The 23216-nt window shown below is 46.9% G+C and overlaps 1 protein-coding gene across 1 annotated transcript; it reads left to right on the plus strand.

The window, feature by feature from the left end:
* Positions 1-778: 778 nt before the first annotated feature.
* LOC124029275 (receptor-type tyrosine-protein phosphatase O-like) lies at positions 779-22948 on the plus strand (the record flags this gene model as incomplete). Its single annotated transcript, XM_046341043.1, has 10 exons — positions 779-1052; positions 1333-1488; positions 5396-5548; positions 8012-8548; positions 9760-9921; positions 10876-11072; positions 17631-17767; positions 21131-21200; positions 22135-22246; positions 22786-22948. Coding segments are annotated over 10 exons (1961 nt in total), but the record flags the coding sequence as incomplete, so codon positions are not given.
* Between the last annotated feature and the right edge of the window lie 268 nt (positions 22949-23216).

The following is a 23216-nucleotide window of genomic DNA, read 5'->3' on the forward strand; positions in this document are numbered from 1 at the left end:
CTATAGCCACTCCTCCTGACTCTATAGCCACTCCTACTGACTCTAGCCACTCCTACTGAGGATGGTAGCTGACTCTATAGCCACTCCTACTGAGGATGGTAGCTGACTCTATAGCCACTCCTACTGAGGATGGTAGCTGACTCTATAGCCACTCCTATCTGGCATATCTTTAATCTGAGTCTAGAGGAAAGTCTTTGTCCTCAGGCCTGGAGGAAAGCCAAAGTCATTCAACTTCCCAAGAGTGGTGAAGCGGCTTTTACTGGTTCTAACAGCAGACCAATCAGCTTGCTGCAAGCTCTTTGCAAACTGTTGGAGAAAATTGTATTTGACCAAATTCCTCTGCAAACAAATGAACAACAGATTTTCAGCATGCTTATAAAGAAGAGAACTCAACATACTGACACAAATGACTGTCTCTGTAGGTCAGGTGGTCTGGAGAAGCCAAACTGTTAGAGCAGCGATCTGATGATGATGTGAACTTATTGCTCCGTTCCTCGAGACTCAACAGCCCTCTCTCTCTCTCTCTCTCTCTCTCTCTCTCTCTCTCTCTCTCTCTCTCTCTCTCTCTCTCTCTCTCTCTCTCTCTCTCTCTCTCTCTCTCTCTCTCTCTCTCTCTCTCTCTCTCTCTCTCTCTCTCTCCTCTCTCTCTCTCTCTCTCTGTCTCTGTCTCTCTCTCTCTCTCTCTCTCTCTCTCTCTCTCTCTCTGTCTCTCTCTCTCTCTCTCTCTCTCTCTTTTATCTCGCTCTCGCTCTCGCTCTCTCCTCTCTCTCTCCTCTAGACCATTGTGTCCTTCCAGGTGTCAATTAAAGAGGAGGACTGGATCGTAGTGACCCTGGAGCCATCTGACCTGCGGGAGAACGTGACGGGGTATGCTGCCCGGGTGATGGGCGAGCCCCGAACTCACCTGCTACCATTCCTGAACCTGACCGACCCCACCGCGACACCTCTGGTCTTTAACTCCTCCCACCACGGACTCTGCTACACCGTTAGCCTGCTGCTCAGACAGGGGAAGACCTGGTCCAAGTCCATCCAGACTATATCTGTTCTCACCAGTAAGTATTCAGACAGGGGAAGATCTGGTCCAAGACCATCCAGACTATATCTGTTCTCACCAGTAAGTATTCAGACAGGGGAAGACCTGGTCCAAGTCCAACTGTCCTGAATCCAGCTCAACAGTCTTTGTTCTCTCATAGATACACTATGTGCTTGACTTGTTGTGTTTGTTAGTCATCTCTCGATTTATTTCCCGTTCTTCACTGTGGAGGTTGTGGTGGTTGTTGTGCCCCTGACCAGGTAGTCAGTCAGCTCTGTTGTCCGTCTGTCCCCCTGCAGAGCCGCGTCCGGTGGACAGTGTGGTGATCACAGACTACCCAGAGGCTCCAGAGACAGGTGTGGTGTTTGAGATCAGCTCCCCAGAGAACAACGTCTTCAGTCGGGTCAACATCAGCTACGCAGAGGGCCAGGAGCAGAGATCCATGCTCTATAAAGGTGAGGCCTCTGGCTGGACAGACTGGAACAACAGGTGTAGTTGACTAGCCCGTTCTGGACAGACTGGAACAACAGGTGAAGCTGACTAGCCCGTTCTGGACAGACTGGAACAACAGGTGTAGCTGACTAGCCCGTTCTGGACAGACTGGAACAACAGGTGAAGCTGACTAGCCCGTTCTGGACAGACTGGAACAACAGGTGTAGCTGACTAGCCCGTTCTGGACTGGAACAACAGGTGTAGCTGACTAGCCCGTTCTGGACTGGAACAACAGGTGTAGCTGACTAGCCCGTTCTGGACTGGAACAACAGGTGTAGCTGACTAGCCCGTTCTGGACAGACTGGAACAACAGGTGTAGCTGACTAGCCCGTTCTGGACTGGAACAACAGGTGTAGCTGACTAGCCCGTTCTGGGCAGACTGGAACAACAGGTGTAGCTGACTAGCCCGTTCTGGACTGGAACAACAGGTGTAGCTGACTAGCCCGTTCTGGACAGACTGGAACAACAGGTGTAGCTGACTAGCCCGTTCTGGACAGACTGGAACAACAGGTGTAGCTGACTAGCCCGTTCTGGACAGACTGGAACAACAGGTGTAGCTGACTAGCCCGTTCTGGACAGACTGGAACAACAGGTGTAGCTGACTAGCCCGTTCTGGACTGGAACAACAGGTGTAGCTGACTAGCCCGTTCTGGACAGACTGGAACAACAGGTGTAGCTGACTAGCCCGTTCTGGACTGGAACAACAGGTGTAGCTGACTAGCCCGTTCTGGACTGGAACAACAGGTGTAGCTGACTAGCCCGTTCTGGGCAGACTGGAACAACAGGTGTAGCTGACGAGCCCGTTCTGGTCAGACTGGAACAACAGGTGTAGCTGACTAGCCCGTTCTGGACAGACTGGAACAACAGGTGTAGCTGACTAGCCCGTTCTGGACAGACTGGAACAACAGGTGTAGCTGACTAGCCCGTTCTGGGCAGACTGGAACAACAGGTGTAGCTGACTAGCCCGTTCTGGACTGGAACAACAGGTGTAGCTGACTAGCCCGTTCTGGATAGACTGGAACAACAGGTGTAGCTGACTAGCCCGTTCTGGACAGACTGGAACAACAGGTGTAGCTGACTAGCCCGTTCTGGACAGACTGGAACAACAGGTGTAGCTGACTAGCCCGTTCTGGACAGACTGGAACAACAGGTGTAGCTGACTAGCCCGTTCTGGTCAGACTGGAACAACAGGTGTAGCTGACTAGCCCGTTCTGGACAGACTGGAACAACAGGTGTAGCTGACTAGCCCGTTCCGGTCAGACTGGAACAACAGGTGTAGCTGACTAGCCCGTTCTGGACAGACTGGAACAACAGGTGTAGCTGACTAGCCCGTTCTGGACTGGAACAACAGGTGTAGCTGACTAGCCCGTTCTGGGCAGACTGGAACAACAGGTGTAGCTGACTAGCCCGTTCTGGACTGGAACAACAGGTGTAGCTGACTAGCCCGTTCTGGACAGACTGGAACAACAGGTGTAGCTGACTAGCCCGTTCTGGACTGGAACAACAGGTGTAGCTGACTAGCCCGTTCTGGGCAGACTGGAACAACAGGTGTAGCTGACTAGCCCGTTCTGGACTGGAACAACAGGTGTAGCTGACTAGCCCGTTCTGGACAGACTGGAACAACAGGTGTAGCTGACTAGCCCGTTCTGGACAGACTGGAACAACAGGTGTAGCTGACTAGCCCGTTCTGGACAGACTGGAACAACAGGTGTAGCTGACTAGCCCGTTCTGGACAGACTGGAACAACAGGTGTAGCTGACTAGCCCGTTCTGGACTGGAACAACAGGTGTAGCTGACTAGCCCGTTCTGGACAGACTGGAACAACAGGTGTAGCTGACTAGCCCGTTCTGGACTGGAACAACAGGTGTAGCTGACTAGCCCGTTCTGGACTGGAACAACAGGTGTAGCTGACTAGCCCGTTCTGGGCAGACTGGAACAACAGGTGTAGCTGACGAGCCCGTTCTGGTCAGACTGGAACAACAGGTGTAGCTGACTAGCCCGTTCTGGACAGACTGGAACAACAGGTGTAGCTGACTAGCCCGTTCTGGACAGACTGGAACAACAGGTGTAGCTGACTAGCCCGTGCTGGGCAGACTGGAACAACAGGTGTAGCTGACTAGCCCGTTCTGGACTGGAACAACAGGTGTAGCTGACTAGCCCGTTCTGGATAGACTGGAACAACAGGTGTAGCTGACTAGCCCGTTCTGGACAGACTGGAACAACAGGTGTAGCTGACTAGCCCGTTCTGGACAGACTGGAACAACAGGTGTAGCTGACTAGCCCGTGGACAGACTCTGGACAGACTGGAACAACAGGTGTAGCTGACTAGCCCGTTCTGGACAGACTGGAACAACAGGTGTAGCTGACTAGCCCGTTCTGGACAGACTGGAACAACAGGTGTAGCTGACTAGCCCGTTCTGGACAGACTGGAACAACAGGTGTAGCTGACTAGCCGTTCTGGACTGGAACAACAGGTGTAGCTGACTAGCCCGTTCTGGACAGACTGGAACAACAGGTGTAGCTGACTAGCCCGTTCTGGACAGACTGGAACAACAGGTGTAGCTGACTAGCTCGTTCTGGACAGACTGGAACAACAGGTGTAGCTGACTAGCCCGTTCTGGACAGACTGGAACAACAGGTGTAGCTGACTAGCCTGTTCTGGACAGACTGGAACAACAGGTGTAGCTGACTAGCCCGTTCTGGACAGACTGGAACAACAGGTGTAGCTGACTAGCCGTTCTGGACTGGAACAACAGGTGTAGCTGACAGTGTTCTGGACAGTTCAGTGTTGACTTATTTGAGTTTGATCGACTGAGTTGAGCAGGTCTGTATTAGGGCATGTTTGAGTTGAATCGACTGAGTTGAGCAGGTCTGTATTAGGTCATGTTTGAGTTGAATCGACTGAGTTGAGCAGGTCTGTATTAGGTCATGTTTGAGTTTGATCGACTGAGTTGAGCAGGTCTGTATTAGGTCATGTTTGAGTTTGATCGACTGAGTTGAGCAGGTCTGTATTAGGTCATATTTGAGTTGGATCGACTGAGTTGAGCAGGTCTGTATTAGGTCATGTTTGGGGGCAGGCCCACCGATCAGACTTCAATGTTTCTTGTTCACAGACACAAGTTGAAGACTTATGTGTTCTGTCCTCAAATTTATATCAAGCAGACTGTTATGTTCTGTGTTATAGATCATACCATCATCTTCTGTGTTCTAGACTTCTACAAAGGAAAGATGGTTCTGTGTTCTAGACCTCTATAAAGGGAAGAATGTTCTGTGTTATAGATCATACCATCATCTTCTGTGTTCTAGACTTCTATAAAGGGAAGACTGTTCTGTGTTCTAGACTTCTAGAAAGGGAAGACTGTTCTGTGTTCTAGACCTCTATAAAGGAAAGACTGTTCTGTGTTATAGATCATACCATCATCTTCTGTGTTCTAGACTTCTATAAAGGGAAGAATGTTCTGTGTTATAGATCATACCATCATCTTCTGTGTTCTAGACCTCTATAAAGGAATTACTGTTCTGTGTTCTAAACTTCTATGAAGGAAAGACTGTTCTGTGTTCTTGACCTCTATAAAGGAAAGACTGTTCTGTGTTCTAGACCTCTATAAAGGAAAGACTGTTCTGTGTTCTAGACCTCTATGAAGGAAAGAATGTTCTGTGTTCTAGATCTCTATAAAGGAAAAACTGTTCTTTGTTCTACACTTCTATAAAGGAAAGACTGTTCTGTGTTCTACACTTCTATAAAGGAAAGACTGTTCTGTGTTCTAGACTTCTATAAAGGAAAGACTGTTCTGTGTTCTAGACTTCTATAAAGGGAAGACTGTTCTGTGTTCTAGACTTCTATAAAGGGAAGACTGTTCTGTGTTCTAGACTTCTATAAAGGGAAGACTGTGTTTAAACACTGGCTCCCTGGGACGTGTTACAGCAACATCTCCTTCCAGCTGATCTCTGAAGCTACAGTCAACAGAACCACACTGGTCCGACGCAGCGACCTGACCCATGAACCCCGGCAACACAGGACAGGTAGATACTATATACCCACAGGACAGGTAACTAACTACATACCCCATAACACAGGACAGGTAACTAACTACATACCCCACAACACAGGACAGGTAACTAACTACATACCCCACAACACAGGACAGGTAACTACTACATACCCCATGAGGTCTGGCAACACAGGACAGGTAGATACTATATACCCCACAGGACAGGTAACTAACTACATACCCCACAGGACAGGACAGGTAACTAACTACATACCCCACAACACAGGACAGGTACTAACTACATACCCCACAACACAGGACAGGTAACTAACTACATACCCCACAGGACAGGTAACTAACTACATACCCCACAGGACAGGTAACTAACTACATACCCCACAGGACAGGTAACTAACTACATACCCCACAGGACAGGTAACTAACTACATACCCCACAACACAGGACAGGTAACTAACTACATACCCCACAACACAGGACAGGTAACTAACTACATACCCCACAGGACAGGACAGGTAACTAACTACATACCCCACAGGACAGGACAGGTAACTAACTACATACCCCACAGGACAGGACAGGTAACTAACTACATACCCCACAGGACAGGTTACTAACTACATACCCCACAGGACAGGTAACTAACTACATACCCCACAGGACAGGTAACTAACTACATACCCCACAGGACAGGTAACTAACTACATACCCCACAACACAGGACAGGTAACTAACTACATACTCCACAACACAGGACAGGTAACTAACTACATACCCCACAGGACAGGTAACTAACTACATACCCCACAGGACAGGACAGGTAACTAACTACATACCCCACAGGACAGGTTACTAACTACATACCCCACAGGACAGGTAACTAACTACATACCCCACAGGACAGGTAACTAACTACATACCCCACAGGACAGGTAACTAACTACATACCCCACAACACAGGACAGGTAACTAACTACATACCCCACAACACAGGACAGGTAACTAACTACATACCCCACAACACAGGACAGGTAACTAACTACATACCCCACAACACAGGACAGGTAACTAACTACATACCCCACAGGACAGGTAACTAACTACATACCCCATGAGTCCCGGCAACACAGGACAGGTAACTAACTACATACCCCACAGGACAGGTAACTAACTACATACCCCACAGGACAGGTAACTAACTACATACCCCACAGGACAGGTAACTAACTACATACCCCACAGGACAGGTAACTAACTACATACCCCACAACACAGGACAGGTAACTAACTACATACCCCACAACACAGGACAGGTAACTAACTACATACCCCACAACACAGGACAGGTAACTAACTACATACCCCACAGGACAGGTAACTAACTACATACCCCATGGGAACGTTATTGAACCAGTCAGGTTGTTATTGAACTATATATTTATTTTAACTCGGTAAGTCAGTTAAGAACACATTCTTTTTTTCAATGAAGGACAGAAGGACAGATTTGTACCTTTCAGGGATTCAAACTTGTAACCTTTCGGTTCCTAGTCGAACACTCTAACCACTAGGCTACGCTGCCGCCTCTACACTCTAACCACTAGGCTACCTGCCGCCTCTACACTCTAACCACTAGGCTACGCTGCCGCCTCTACACTCTAACCACTAGGCTACGCTGCCGCCTCTACACTCTAACCACTAGGCTACCCTGCCGCCTCTACACTCTAACCACTAGGCTACCCTGCCACCCCTACACTCTAACCACTAGGCTACCTGCCTCTACCTCTACACTCTAACCACTAGGCTACGCTGCCGCCTCTACACTCTAACCACTAGGCTACCCTGCCGCCTCTAACCACACTCTAACCACTAGGCTACCCTGGCTACCCTAACCACTAGGCTACCCTGCCTCCCCTACACTCTAACCACTAGGCTACCCTGCCGCCTCTACACTCTAACCACTAGGCTACACTCTAACCCTAGGCCGCCTCTACACTCTAACCACTAGGCTACCCTGCCGCCTCTACACTCTAACCACTAGGCTACCCTGCCACCTCTACACTCTAACCACTAGGCTACCCTGCCACCTCTACACTCTAACCACTAGGCTACCTGCCACCTCTACACTCTAACCACTAGGCTACCCTGCCGCCTCTACACTCTAACCACTAGGCTACCCTGCCTCCTCTACACTCTAACCACTAGGCTACCCTGCCGCCTCTACACTCTAACCACTAGGCTACGCTGCCGCCTCTACACTCTAACCACTAGGCTACCCTGCCACCTCTACACTCTAACCACTAGGCTACCCTGCCGCCTCTACACTCTAACCACTAGGCTACCTGCCACCTCTACACTCTAACCACTAGGCTACCCTGCCGCCCCTACACTCTAACCACTAGGCTACGCTCCCGCCCCTAGTCACTAGTCACGGCATTTCTATGGAGATGGCAAACTAATATTTGTGTTTCACTGCAGTGCCCAACCCTCCCCTCAACATCTCCCATAAGATCGTACCACTCAGCCAGAGGGTGCTACCAGGGGGGGTCCCTAGCTCCGAGGTGACCCAGGACACGCCCCGGCGGGCGCGGGATGTCCCCCTCATAGAGGAACAGGAATTACAGGAGAACCAGGAGATACAGGAAGTGATCTCAGAGGAGGTGGTGGGCGGAACCACCCAGGTCTCCTACAGCTCCGCCCCTCAGGACTCCAACAGCTCAACGGGCTATGCCACCTCTATCTCTAACACTAACAACACAGAAGAAGAGACCGCCACGCAGCCCTATTGGCCGGAGCCCTACGGTAGTCCCTCCCCTACGGATGGAGAGGAGGAGTTTGTGAACGCGGTGGTTCCAGAGTATGAGGACTCCAATGAGCCGGGCTCTGCCATGAGCCTGCCGCCAGAGATCTCCGTCACCCCCACCCGCTTTCCCGCCATACTGCTGGAGCTACGCTGGCTACCCCCCCGACCCCCCACCACATACGACGGGTTCAACGTCTACATCTACAGAGACGGTAAGCTAAAGGCCACTACGGTGGGTTCAACGTCTACATCTACAGAGACGGTAAGCTAAAGGCCACTACGGTGGGTTCAACGTCTACATCTACAGAGACGGTAAGCTAAAGGCCACTGCTGAGTTCAACGTCTACATCTATAGAGACGGTAAGCTAAAGGCCACTACGATGGGTTCAACGTCTACATCTACAGAGACGGTAAGCTAAAGGCCACTACGATGGGTTCAACGTCTACATCTACAGAGACGGTAAGCTAAAGGCCACTACGCTGAGTTCAACGTCTACATCTATAGAGACGGTAAGCTAAAGGCCACTACGCTGGGTTCAACGTCTACATCTACAGAGACGGTAAGCTAAAGGCCACTACGCTGAGTTCAACGTCTACATCTATAGAGACGGTAAGCTAAAGGCCACTACGATGGGTTCAACGTCTACATCTACAAAGACGGTAAGCTAAAGGCCACTACGGTGGGTTCAACGTCTACATCTACAGAGACGGTAAGCTAAAGGCCACTACGATGGGTTCAACGTCTACATCTACAGAGACGGTAAGCTAAAGGCCACTACGCTGAGTTCAACGTCTACATCTATAGAGACGGTAAGCTAAAGGCCACTACGATGGGTTCAACGTCTACATCTACAGAGACGGTAAGCTAAAGGCCACTACGCTGGGTTCAACGTCTACATCTACAGAGACGGTAAGCTAAAGGCCAATACGATGGGTTCAACGTCTACATCTACAGAGACGGTAAGCTAAAGGCCACTACGCTGGGTTCAACGTCTACATCTACAGAGACGGTAAGCTAAAGGCCACTACGATGGGTTCAACGTCTACATCTACAGAGACGGTAAGCTAAAGGCCACTACGGTGGGTTCAACGTCTACATCTACAGAGACGGTAAGCTAAAGGCCACTACGGTGGGTTCAACGTCTACATCTACAGAGACGGTAAGCTAAAGGCCACTACGGTGGTCAATGAGAACGGTGGTCAAGACCACATTCACAAAGACTCTCAGAAAAGGAGTGCTGATATTGGAATGACTTTTGCCTTTTAGATCATAATGAATAAGACTGATCCTAGATCAGTATTCCTGGAGTAAGGGCTCCTATGTTGTCAGATGAAGGTAATAGCTGAATGGTATCTGTTGTGACCTGTGCTGTTTAAAAGCTGAATGGTACCTCTCTGAGCCCTGTCTCCCGTCTCCCGTCAGGTAACTCTACAGAGACGGCCACGGTGGATGAGAACACTCATGAGTTCTTCACGGAGCTGACAGAGCCTGGTACCTACAGAGTCCAGGTCACCACACTGAGCTCCGCAGGAGACTGTGAGGCCAGGGAGAGCACCGCGTATACAGGGCTCACCTTCTATCTCAGTATGTATAGCCTGACCCTAACACTGACATTGACCCAGACACGGACCTTAACCCTAACCCTGACCCTATCACTGATCCTAACCCTGACCCTAACACTGATCCTAACCCTGACCCAGACACTGACCTTAACCCTAACCCTGACCCTGACCCTATCACTGATCCTAACCCAGACCCAGACACTGACCCAGACCCAGACACTGACCCTAACACTGACTCTAACCCTAACCCTGACCCTGACCCTGACCCAGACCCAGACACTTTTTTATTTATTTTAATTTATTTCACCTTTATTTAACCAGGTAGGCTAGTTGAGAACAAGTTCTCATTTGCAACTGCGACCTGGCCAAGATAAAGCATAGCAGTGTGAACAGACAACACAGAGTTACACATGGGATAAACAATAAACAAGCCAATGACACAGTAGAAAAAAAAATGGACAGTCTATATACAATGTGTGCAAAAGGCATGAGGAGGTAGGCGAATAATACAATTTTGCAGATTAACACTGGAGTGATAAATGATCAGATGGTCATGTACAGGTAGAGATATTGGTGTGCAAAAGAGCAGAAAAGTAAATAAATAAAAAACAGTGTAAAAACAGTATGGGGATGAGGTAGGTGAAAATGGGTGGGCTATTTTCCTATAGACTATGTACAGCTGCAGCGATCGGTTAGCTGCTCGGATAGCTGATGTTTGAAGTTGGTGAGGGAGATAAAAGTCTCCAACTTCAGCGATTTTTGCAATTCGTTCCAGTCACAGGCAGCAGAGTACTGGAACGAAAGGCGGCCAAATGATGTGTTGGCTTGACTCTAACCCTAACCCTGACCCTGATCCTGACCCTAACCCTGACCCTAACACTGACCCTGACCCTAACCCTGACCCTGAAATTCTGTGTTTTACTGTAAATGTTTTAATTGTCCAGTAAATCCCCAAAACAACCATTGAATACCCCAGGCCCCAGTGGAGAGGTGCTGGAGCAGCCCCAGGAGCGGCCCCAGGGTGTCAGTATCAGGCTGCTGGGCTCCAGTACTGCAGCGGTGTCCTGGGCCCTGTCTTCTGAGAGCCACAACGGCAGCCTGGTGTCAGTCCTGTCCCTAACCTGCCTCCGACCCAGCCTCAGCCAACGCATGGAGAACACATACTGCAGTGAGGTAAGACTGACTAACCTGCTAGTCTGTAGCAGTTCATAACCCTTTATAACCAACCTGCTAGTCTACATAGCTGTTCATAACCCTTTATAACCAACCTGCTAGTCTACATAGCTGTTCATAACCCTTTATAACCAACCTGCTAGTCTACATAGCAGTTCATAACCCTTTATAACCAACCTGCTAGTCTACATAGCTGTTCATAACCCTTTATAACCAACCTGCTAGTCTACATAGCTGTTCATAACCCTTTATAACCAACCTGCTAGTCTACATAGCTGTTCATAACCCTTTATAACTAGTGTACAATAGCTGTTCACAACCCTTTATAACTAGTCTACATAGCTGTTCATAACCCTTTATCACCACGAACCACCTATCAATATACTGATACAGTCTATCACCACCTATCAATATACTGATACAGTCTATCACCACCTATCAATATACTGATACAGTCTATCACCACTAATCAATATACTGATACAGTCTATCACCACTAACCACCTATCAATATACTGATACAGTCTATCACCACCTATCAATATACTGATAGTCTATCACCACTAATCAATATACTGATACAGTCTATCACCACCTATCAATATACTGATAGTCTATCACCACCTATCAATATACTGATACAGTCTATCACCACTAACCACCTATCAATATACTGATACAGTCTATCACCACCTATCAATATACTGATACAGTCTATCACCACCTATCAATATACTGATACAGTCTATCACCACCTATCAATATACTGATACAGTCTATCACCACCTATCAATATACTGATACAGTCTATCACCACCTATCAATATACTGATACAGTCTATCACCACTAATCAATATACTGATACAGTCTATCACCACTAATCAATATACTGATAGTCTATCACCACCTATCAATATACTGATACAGTCTATCACCACCTATCAATATACTGATACAGTCTATCACCACCTATCAATATACTGATACAGTCTATCACCACTAACCACCTATCAATATACTGATACAGTCTATCACCACCTATCAATATACTGATAGTCTATCACCACCTATCAATATACTGATACAGTCTATCACCACTAACCACCTATCAATATACTGATACAGTCTATCACCACCTATCAATATACTGATACAGTCTATCACCACTAATCAATATACTGATACAGTCTATCACCACTAACCACCTATCAATATACTGATACAGTCTATCACCACCTATCAATATACTGATACAGTCTATCACCACTAATCAATATACTGATACAGTCTATCACCACTAACCACCTATCAATATACTGATACAGTCTATCACCACCTATCAATATACTGATACAGTCTATCACCACTAACCACCTATCAATATACTGATACAGTCTATCACCACCTATCAATATACTGATACAGTCTATCACCACCTATCAATATACTGATACAGTCTATCACCACCTATCAATATACTGATACAGTCTATCACCACCTATCAATATACTGATACAGTCTATCACCACCTATCAATATACTGATACAGTCTATCACCACCTATCAATATACTGATACAGTCTATCACCACAATAACTGATACCTATCAATATACTGATACAGTCTATCACCACCTATCAATATACTGATACAGTCTATCACCACCTATCAATATACTGATACAGTCTATCACCACTAATCAATATACTGATACAGTCTATCACCACAGTCTATCAATATACTGATACAGTCTATCACCACCTATCAATATACTGATACAGTCTATCACCACCTATCAATATACTGATACAGTCTATCACCACCTATCAATATACTGATACAGTCTATCACCACCTAATCAATATACTGATACAGTCTATCACCACCTATCAATATACTGATACAGTCTATCACCACCTATCAATATACTGATACAGTCTATCACCACTAACCACCTATCAATATACTGATACAGTCTATCACCACCTATCAATATACTGATACAGTCTATCACCACTAATCAATATACTGATACAGTCTATCACCACCTATCAATATACTGATACAGTCTATCACCACCTATCAATATACTGATACAGTCTATCACCACTAACCACCTATCAATATACTGATACAGTCTATCACCACCTATCAATATACTGATACAGTCTATCACCACCTATCAATATACTGATACAGTCTATCACCACTAACCACCTATCAATATACTGATAGTCTATCACCACCTATCAATATACTGATACAGTCTATCACCACTACCTATCAATATACTGATACAGTCTATCACCACCTATCAATATACTGATACAGTCTATCACCACCTATCAATATACTGATACAGTCTATCACCACCTATCAATATACTGATACAGTCTATCACCACCTATCAATATACTGATACAGTCTATCACCACTAACCACCTATCAATATACTGATACAGTCTATCACCACCTATCAATATACTGATACAGTCTATCACCACTAACCACCTATCAATATACTGATACAGTCTATCACCACCTATCAATATACTGATACAGTCTATCACCACCTATCAATATACTGATACAGTCTATCACCACTAACCACCTATCAATATACTGATACAGTCTATCACCACCTATCAATATACTGATACAGTCTATCACCACCTATCAATATACTGATAGTCTATCACCACCTATCAATATACTGATACAGTCTATCACCACCTATCAATACCACTAACCACCTATCAATATACTGATACAGTCTATCACCACCTATCAATATACTGATACAGTCTATCACCACCTATCAATATACTGATACAGTCTATCATCACCACCTATCAATATACTGATACAGTCTATCACCACCTATCAATATACTGATACAGTCTATCACCACTAATCAATATACTGATACAGTCTATCACCACCTATCAATATACTGATACAGTCTATCACCACCTATCAATATACTGATACAGTCTATCACCACCTATCAATATACTGATACAGTCTATCACCACCTATCAATATACTGATACAGTCTATCTAATCAATATACAGTCTATCACCACCTATCAATATACTGATACAGTCTATCACCACCTATCAATATACTGATACAGTCTATCACCACCTATCAATATACTGATACAGTCTATCACCACCTATCAATATACTGATACAGTCTATCACCACCTATCAATATACTGATACAGTCTATCACCACTAATCAATATACTGATACAGTCTATCACCACCTAATCAATATACTGATACAGTCTATCACCACCTATCAATATACTGATACAGTCTATCACCACCTATCAATATACTGATACAGTCTATCACCACCTATCAATATACTGATACAGTCTATCACCACAAATCACTGATATACTGATAGTCTATCACCACCTATCAATATACTGATACAGTCTATCACCACTAATCAATATACTGATACAGTCTATCACCACCTATCAATATACTGATACAGTCTATCACCACCTATCAATATACTGATACAGTCTATCACCACCTATCAATATACTGATACAGTCTATCACCACTAATCAATATACTGATACAGTCTATCACCACTAATCAATATACTGATACAGTCTATCACCACCTATCAATATACTGATACAGTCTATCACCACCTATCAATATACTGATACAGTCTATCACCACCTATCAATATACTGATACAGTCTATCAGTCTATCAATATACTGATACACCACCTATCAATATACTGATACAGTCTATCACCACTAACCACCTATCAATATACTGATACAGTCTATCACCAGTCTAATCAATATACTGATACAGTCTATCACCACCTATCAATATACTGATACAGTCTATCACCCTATCAATATACTGATACAGTCTATCACCACCTATCAATATACTGATACAGTCTATCACCACTAATCAATATACTGATACAGTCTATCACCACTAATCAATATACTGATACAGTCTATCACCACTAATCAATATACTGATACAGTCTATCACCACCTATCAATATACTGATACAGTCTATCACCACTAATCAATATACTGATACAGTCTATCACCACCTATCAATATACTGATACAGTCTATCACCACCTATCAATATACTGATACAGTCTATCACCACTAACCACCTATCAATATACTGATAGTCTATCACCACCTATCAATATACTGATACAGTCTATCACCACCTATCAATATACTGATACAGTCTATCACCACCTATCAATATACTGATACTCTCTCTCCAGATGAAATCTCGCGTCTTGTGACGGCCGGCCGCCCAACAACCTGCCCGCTTGACCCTATCCCCTCCTCTCTTCTCCAGACCATTTCCGGAGACCTTCTCCCTTACCTCACCTCGCTCATCAACTTATCCCTGACCGCTGGCTACGTCCCTTCCGTCTTCAAGAGAGCGAGAGTTGCACCCCTTCTGAAAAAACCTACACTCGATCCCTCCGATGTCAACAACTACAGACCAGTATCCCTTCTTTCTTTTCTCTCCAAAACTCTTGAACGTGCCGTCCTTGGTCAGCTCTCCCGCTATCTCTCTCAGAATGACCTTCTTGATCCAAATCAGTCAGGTTTCAAGACTAGTCATTCAACTGAGACTGCTCTTCTCTGTATCACGGAGGCGCTCCGCACCGCTAAAGCTAACTCTCTCTCCTCTGCTCTCATCCTTCTAGACCTATCGGCTGCCTTCGATACTGTGAACCATCAGATCCTCCTCTCCACCCTCTCCGAGTTGGGCATCTCCGGCGTGGCCCACGCTTGGATTGCGTCCTACCTGACAGGTCGCTCCTACCAGGTGGCGTGGCGAGAATCTGTCTCCTCACCATGCGCTCTCACCACTGGTGTCCCCCAGGGCTCTGTTCTAGGCCCTCTCCTATTCTCGCTATACACCAAGTCACTTGGCTCTGTCATAACCTCACATGGTCTCTCCTATCATTGCTATGCAGACGACACACAATTAATCTTCTCCTTTCCCCCTTCTGATGACCAGGTGGCGAATCGCATCTCTGCATGTCTGGCAGACATATCAGTGTGGATGACGGATCACCACCTCAAGCTGAACTTCGGCAAGACGGAGCTGCTCTTCCTCCCGGGGAAGGACTGCCCGTTCCATGATCTCGCCATCACGGTTGACAACTCCATTGTGTCCTCCTCCCAGAGCGCTAAGAACCTTGGCGTGATCCTGGACAACACCCTGTCGTTCTCAACTAACATCAAGGCGGTGGCCCGTTCCTGTAGGTTCATGCTCTACAACATCCGCAGAGTACGACCCTGCCTCACACAGGAAGCGGCACAGGTCCTAATCCAGGCACTTGTCATCTCCCGTCTGGATTACTGCAACTCGCTGTTGGCTGGGCTCCCTGCCTGTGCCATTAAACCCCTACAACTCATCCAGAACGCCGCAGCCCGTCTGGTGTTCAACCTTCCCAAGTTCTCTCACGTCACCCCGCTCCTCCACTCTCTCCACTGGCTTCCAGTTGAAGCTCGCATCCGCTACAAGACCATGGTGCTTGCCTACGGAGCTGTGAGGGGAACGGCACCTCAGTACCTCCAGGCTCTGATCAGGCCCTACACCCAAATAAGGGCACTGCGTTCATCCACCTCTGGCCTGCTCGCCTCCCTACCACTGAGGAAGTACAGTTCCCGCTCAGCCCAGTCAAAACTGTTCGCTGCTCTGGCTCCCCAATGGTGGAACAAACTCCCTCACGACGCCAGGACAGCGGAATCAATCACCACCTTCCGGAGACACCTGAAACCCCACCTCTTTAAGGAATACCTAGGATAGGATAAAGTAATCCTTCTCACCCCCCCCTTAAAATATGTAGATGCACTATTGTAAAGTGGCTGTTCCACTGGATGTCATAAGGTGAATGCACCAATTTGTAAGTCGCTCTGGATAAGAGCGTCTGCTAAATGACTTAAATGTAAAATGTAATGATACAGTCTATCACCACCTATCAATATACTGATAGTCTATCACCACCTATCAATATACTGATACAGTCTATCACCACCTATCAATATACTGATACAGTCTATCACCACTAACCACCTATCAATATACTGATACAGTCTATCACCACCTATCAATATACTGATACAGTCTATCACCACCTATCAATATACTGATACAGTCTATCACCACTAATCAATATACTGATAGTCTATCACCACCTATCAATATACTGATACAGTCTATCACCACCTATCAATATACTGATACAGTCTATCACCACTAACCACCTATCAATATACTGATACAGTCTATCACCACCTATCAATATACTGATAGTCTATCACCATACAGTCAATATACAGTCTATCACCACTAACCACCTATCAATATACTGATACAGTCTATCACCACCTATCAATATACTGATAGTCTATCACCACCTATCAATATACTGATACAGTCTATCACCACCTATCAATATACTGATGGTCTATCACCACTAACCACCCTGATGCCTGTTCCTGTCCTGTGATTGGTTACAGGAGAACACGACCAGTGACATCCTGTCCAACCTGACTCCAGGTGCCCAGTACAGAGTGGTGGTGTACCATACTAACTGGTCCTCTCATCAGTCTCAGACCTTACTACCTGGGCTGGAACCTGTTATTATAGTCACTGGGTGAGTCTCAGACACTATACTACCTGGGCTGGTCTCTGACCTGTTATTATAGACCTGGTCTCAGACACTATACTACCTGGGCTGGTCTCTGACCTGTTATTATAGACATGGTCTCAGACACTATACTACCTGGGCTGGTCTCTGACCTGTTATTATAGACCTGGTCTCAGACACTATACTACCTGGGCTGGTCTCTCTGTTATTATAGACATGGTCTACTATACCTGTTATTATAGACATGGTCTCAGACACTATACTACCTGGGCTGGTCTCTAACCTGTTATTATAGACATGGTCTCAGACACTATACTACCTGGGCTGGTCTCTAACCTGTTATTATAGACATGGTCTCAGACACTATACTACCTGGGCTGGTCTCTAACCTGTTATTATAGACATGGTCTCAGACACTATACTACCTGGGCTGGTCTCTGACCTGTTATTATAGACATGGTCTCAGACACTATACTACCTGGGCTGGTCTCTAACCTGTTATTATAGACATGGTCTAGACACTATACTACCTGGGCTGGTCTCTAACCTGTTATTATAGACATGGTCTCAGACACTATACTACCTGGGCTGGTCTCTGACCTGTTATTATAGACATGGTCTCAGACACTATACTACCTGGGCTGGTCTCTAACCTGTTATTATAGACATGGTCTCAGACACTATACTACCTGGGCTGGTCTCTAACCTGTTATTATAGACATGGTCTCAGACACTATACTACCTGGGCTGGTCTCTAACCTGTTATTATAGACATGGTCTCAGACACTATACTACCTGGGCTGGTCTCTAACCTGTTATTATAGACATGGTCTCAGACACTATACTACCTGGGCTGGTCTCTAACCTGTTATTATAGACATGGTCTCAGACACTATACTACCTGGGCTGGTCTCTAACCTGTTATTATAGACATGGTCTCAGACACTATACTACCTGGGCTGGTCTCTAACCTGTTATTATAGACATGGTCTCAGACACTATACTACCTGGGCTGGTCTCTAACCTGTTATTATAGACATGGTCTCAGACACTATACTACCTGGGCTGGTCTCTGACCTGTTATTATAGACATGGTCTCAGACACTATACTACCTGGTTATTATAGCTGGTCTCTCTAACCTGTTATTATAGACATGGTCTCAGACACTATACTACCTGGGCTGGTCTCTAACCTGTTATTATAGACATGGTCTCAGACACTATACTACCTGGGCTGGTCTCTAACCTGTTATTATAGACATGGTCTCAGACACTATACTACCTGGGCTGGTCTCTGACCTGTTATTATAGACATGGTCTCAGACACTATACTACCTGGGCTGGTCTCTAACCTGTTATTATAGACATGGTCTCAGACACTATACTACCTGGGCTGGTCTCTGACCTGTTATTATAGACATGGTCTCAGACACTATACTACCTGGGCTGGTCTCTAACCTGTTATTAGACATGGTCTCAGACACTATACTACCTGGGCTGGTCTCTAACCTGTTATTATAGACATGGTCTCCCATATACTACCTGGGCTGGTCTCTGACCTACATGGTCTAGACCACCTGGGCTGGTCTCTAACCTGTTATTATAGACATGGTCTCAGACACTATACTACCTGGGCTGGTCTCACCTGTTATTATAGACATGGTCTAGACTACCTGGGCTGGTCTCACCTGTTATTATAGACATGGTCTCTAACCTGTTATTATAGACCTGGTCTCAGACACTATACTACCTGGGCTGGTCTCTGACCTGTTATTATAGACATGGTCTAGGACACTATACTACCTGGGCTGGTCTCTAACCTGTTATTATAGACATGGTCTCAGACACTATACTACCTGGGCTGGTCTCTAACCTGTTATTATAGACATGGTCTCAGACACTATACTACCTGGGCTGGTCTCTAACCTGTTATTATAGACATGGTCTCAGACACTATACTACCTGGGCTGGTCTCTAACCTGTTATTATAGACATGGTCTCAGACACTATACTACCTGGGCTGGTCTCTAACCTGTTATTATAGACATGGGACACTATACTACCTGGGCTGGTCTCTAACCTGTTATTATAGACATGGTCTCAGACACCACCTGGGCTGGTCACTAACCTGTTATTATAGACCAGGGCCCATACCTGGGCTGGTCTCAACCTGTTATTATTTAGACCAGGGCCCACCTGGGCTGGTCTAGTGCACTACTTTAGACCAGGGCCCATAGGGGTAGTGCACTACTTTAGACCAGGGCCCATAGGGGTAGGGCACTACTTTAGACCAGGGCCCATAGGGGTAGGGCACTACTTTAGACCAGGGCCCATAGGGGTAGGGCACTACTTTAGACCAGGGCCCATAGGGGTAGTGCACTACTTTAGACCAGGGCCCATAGGGGTAGGGCACTACTTTAGACCAGGGCCCATAGGGGTAGTGCACTACTTTAGACCAGGGCCCATAGGGGTAGTGCACTACTTTTTAGACCAGGGCCCATAGGGGTAGTGCACTACTTTAGACCAGGGCCCATAGGGGTAGTGCACTACTTTAGACCAGGGCCCATATTGGTAGTGCACTACTTTAGACCAGGGCCCATAGGGGTAGTGCACTACTTTAGACCAGGGCCCATAGGGAATAGTGGGCACTACTTTAGACCAGGGCCCATTGTTACTATCAAGACCAGGGATTGGCTGCACTATAGACCAGGGCCCATAGGGGTAGGGCACTACTTTGACCAGGGCCCATTGAATCAGCTGTTTAGACCAGGGCCCTAGGGGTGTTGGTTCTGATTGGCTGGCCCTAGGGGTAGGGCACTACTTTGACCTGTCTCCAGAGCCAACCGGGGGGGAGCTGGTAGACCAGGGTGTAGGGCACTACTTTAGACCAGGTCATCCTGTCGTGGCAGAGCACTACTTTAGACCAGGGCCCATAGGGGGTGGCTTTAGACCAGGGCCCATAGGGGTACTACTTTAGACCAGGGCCCATAGGGACATTCTTCTTCAGGGCCCTAGTCACGCTTTAGACCAGGACCCATAGGGGTAGGACTACTTTAGACCAAGGCCCATATTGGTAGTGCACTACTTTAGACCAGGGCCCATCAGTCATCGTCCACTACTTTAGACCAGGGCCCTAGGGAATAGTGTAATATTTGGAACATCGACCTTGTTAATCAAATCAGGGATTGGCTGAATCAGCTTGTTGCTTTGGTTTTGAATTGAATCAGCTGTTTGTAGCCTGATGTTGGTTTGATTGGCTGCCTGGTTACGTCTGTCTGTCTCCAGAGCCAAATGCGGGAGCTGGTGGTGTATTCTCAGCTAGGCTGCAGTCATCCTCCTCTGGCGCTCTCTGGCTTTCATCTCCTGCAGACATTCTTCTTCAACCCTGTCTCCTGGCCTCCGAGTGGACAGGTCTACGAGATCGCTGCTACCGCCTCTGGTATCTGTGGTTGTCCCTGTTTTAACCCAGACCCAGCCAATCACCTATCTGCTTGTAGCAGGGACAGCCAGACTGTTTTGTGGTGGTACTTTATGTTAAATGACGTGTTTTCACAGCTCTCTCTTCTCTCATCTCTCTCACTACTCCAGAGAGAGACAGGTCTGTTGCTGGTCTGGTACTGTGGTTGTCCCCTGTTTTAACAGATCTCTCCCTCACTACTCCAGAGAGACACAGATCTGTTGCTGGTCTGGTACTGTGGTTGTCCCTGTTTTAACAGATCTCTCCCTCACTACTCCAGAGAGACACAGATCTGTTGCTGGTCTGGTACTGTGGTTGTCCCCTGTTTTAACAGATCTCTCCCTCACTACTCCAGAGAGAGATCTGTTGCTGGTCTGGTACTGTGGTTGTCCCCTGTTTTAACAGATCTCTCCCTCACTACTCTAGAGAGACACAGATCTGTTGCTGGTCTGGTACTGTGGTTGTCCCTGTTTTAACAGATCTCTCCCTCACTACTCCAGAGAGACACAGATCTGTTGCTGGTCTGGTACTGTGGTTGTCCCCTGTTTTAACAGATCTCTCCCTCACTACTCTAGAGAGACACAGATCTGTTGCTGGTCTGGTACTGTGGTTGTCCCCTGTTTTAACATCTCTCTCCCTCACTACTCCAGAGAGACACAGATCTGTTGCTGGTCTGGTACTGTGGTTGTCCCTGTTTTAACAGATCTCTCCCTCACTACTCCAGAGAGACAGATCTGTTGCTGGTCTGGTACTGTGGTTGTCCCCTGTTTTAACAGATCTCTCCCTCACTACTCCAGAGAGACACAGATCTGTTGCTGGTCTGGTACTGTGGTTGTCCCCTGTTTTAACAGATCTCTCCCTCTCTCCTCTTCTCCCGCTCTCCTCCTCTTCATCTCTCCTCCTCTCCCTCCTCCAGAGAGTGACAGATCTGTTGCCGGCCTGGTACTACAACTTCCGTGTTACCATGGTGACGTGGGGCGATCCCCCTCTCAGCTGCTGTGACAGCTCTACTGTTAGCTTTGTTACAGGTAAACACACACACACGCACGCTTACACACACACACACACACACACACACACACACACACACACACACACACACACACACACACACACACACACACACACACACACACACACACACACACACACACACACACACACACACACACACACACACACACACACACACACACACACACACACACACACACCCAATGGCACCACACACACACACACACACACCACACACCACACACAAACCCACACCATGGCACCACACACCCCATAGCACTACACACCCCATAGCACCACACACACCATGGCACCACACACCCCATAGCACCACACACCCCATAGCACTACACACCCCATAGCACCACACACACCATGGCACCACACACACCATGGCACTACACACCCCATGGCACTACACACCCCATAGCACTACACACCCCATAGCACTACACACCCCATAGCACCACACACCCCATAGCACTACACACCCCATAGCACTACACACCCCATAGCACCACACACATCCTCATGTCCTCCTGCTCTGCCCCAGCTCCTGAAGCCCCCCACATCTCGTCAGTAGACTACAACCATGGGACTCTGTACGTCCGCTGGACCTACGGGGAGCTCTTCATAGACATGTCCCACAGCAGGATGCTACACTGGCAGGTCACAGCTCACGGCAAAAGGGATACAAGAGGACTTACTCCACTGATGTGAGTCACTGACACCTCTACACCTCTATACCTCTATACCTCTATACCTCTACACCTCTATACCTCCAGACCTCCAGACCTCTACACCTCTACACCTCTACACCTCTACACCTCTATACCTCTATACCTCTACACCTCTATACCTCTATACCTCTATACCTCTATACCTCTATACCTCTACACCTCTATACCTCTACACCTCTACACCTCTACACCTCTATACCTCTATACCTCTATACCTCCACACCTCCACACCTCCACACCTCCA

The sequence above is a fragment of the Oncorhynchus gorbuscha genome, unplaced genomic scaffold, assembly GCF_021184085.1.
Source record: "Oncorhynchus gorbuscha isolate QuinsamMale2020 ecotype Even-year unplaced genomic scaffold, OgorEven_v1.0 Un_scaffold_5957, whole genome shotgun sequence".
Taxonomy (NCBI): Eukaryota; Metazoa; Chordata; class Actinopteri; order Salmoniformes; family Salmonidae; genus Oncorhynchus; species Oncorhynchus gorbuscha.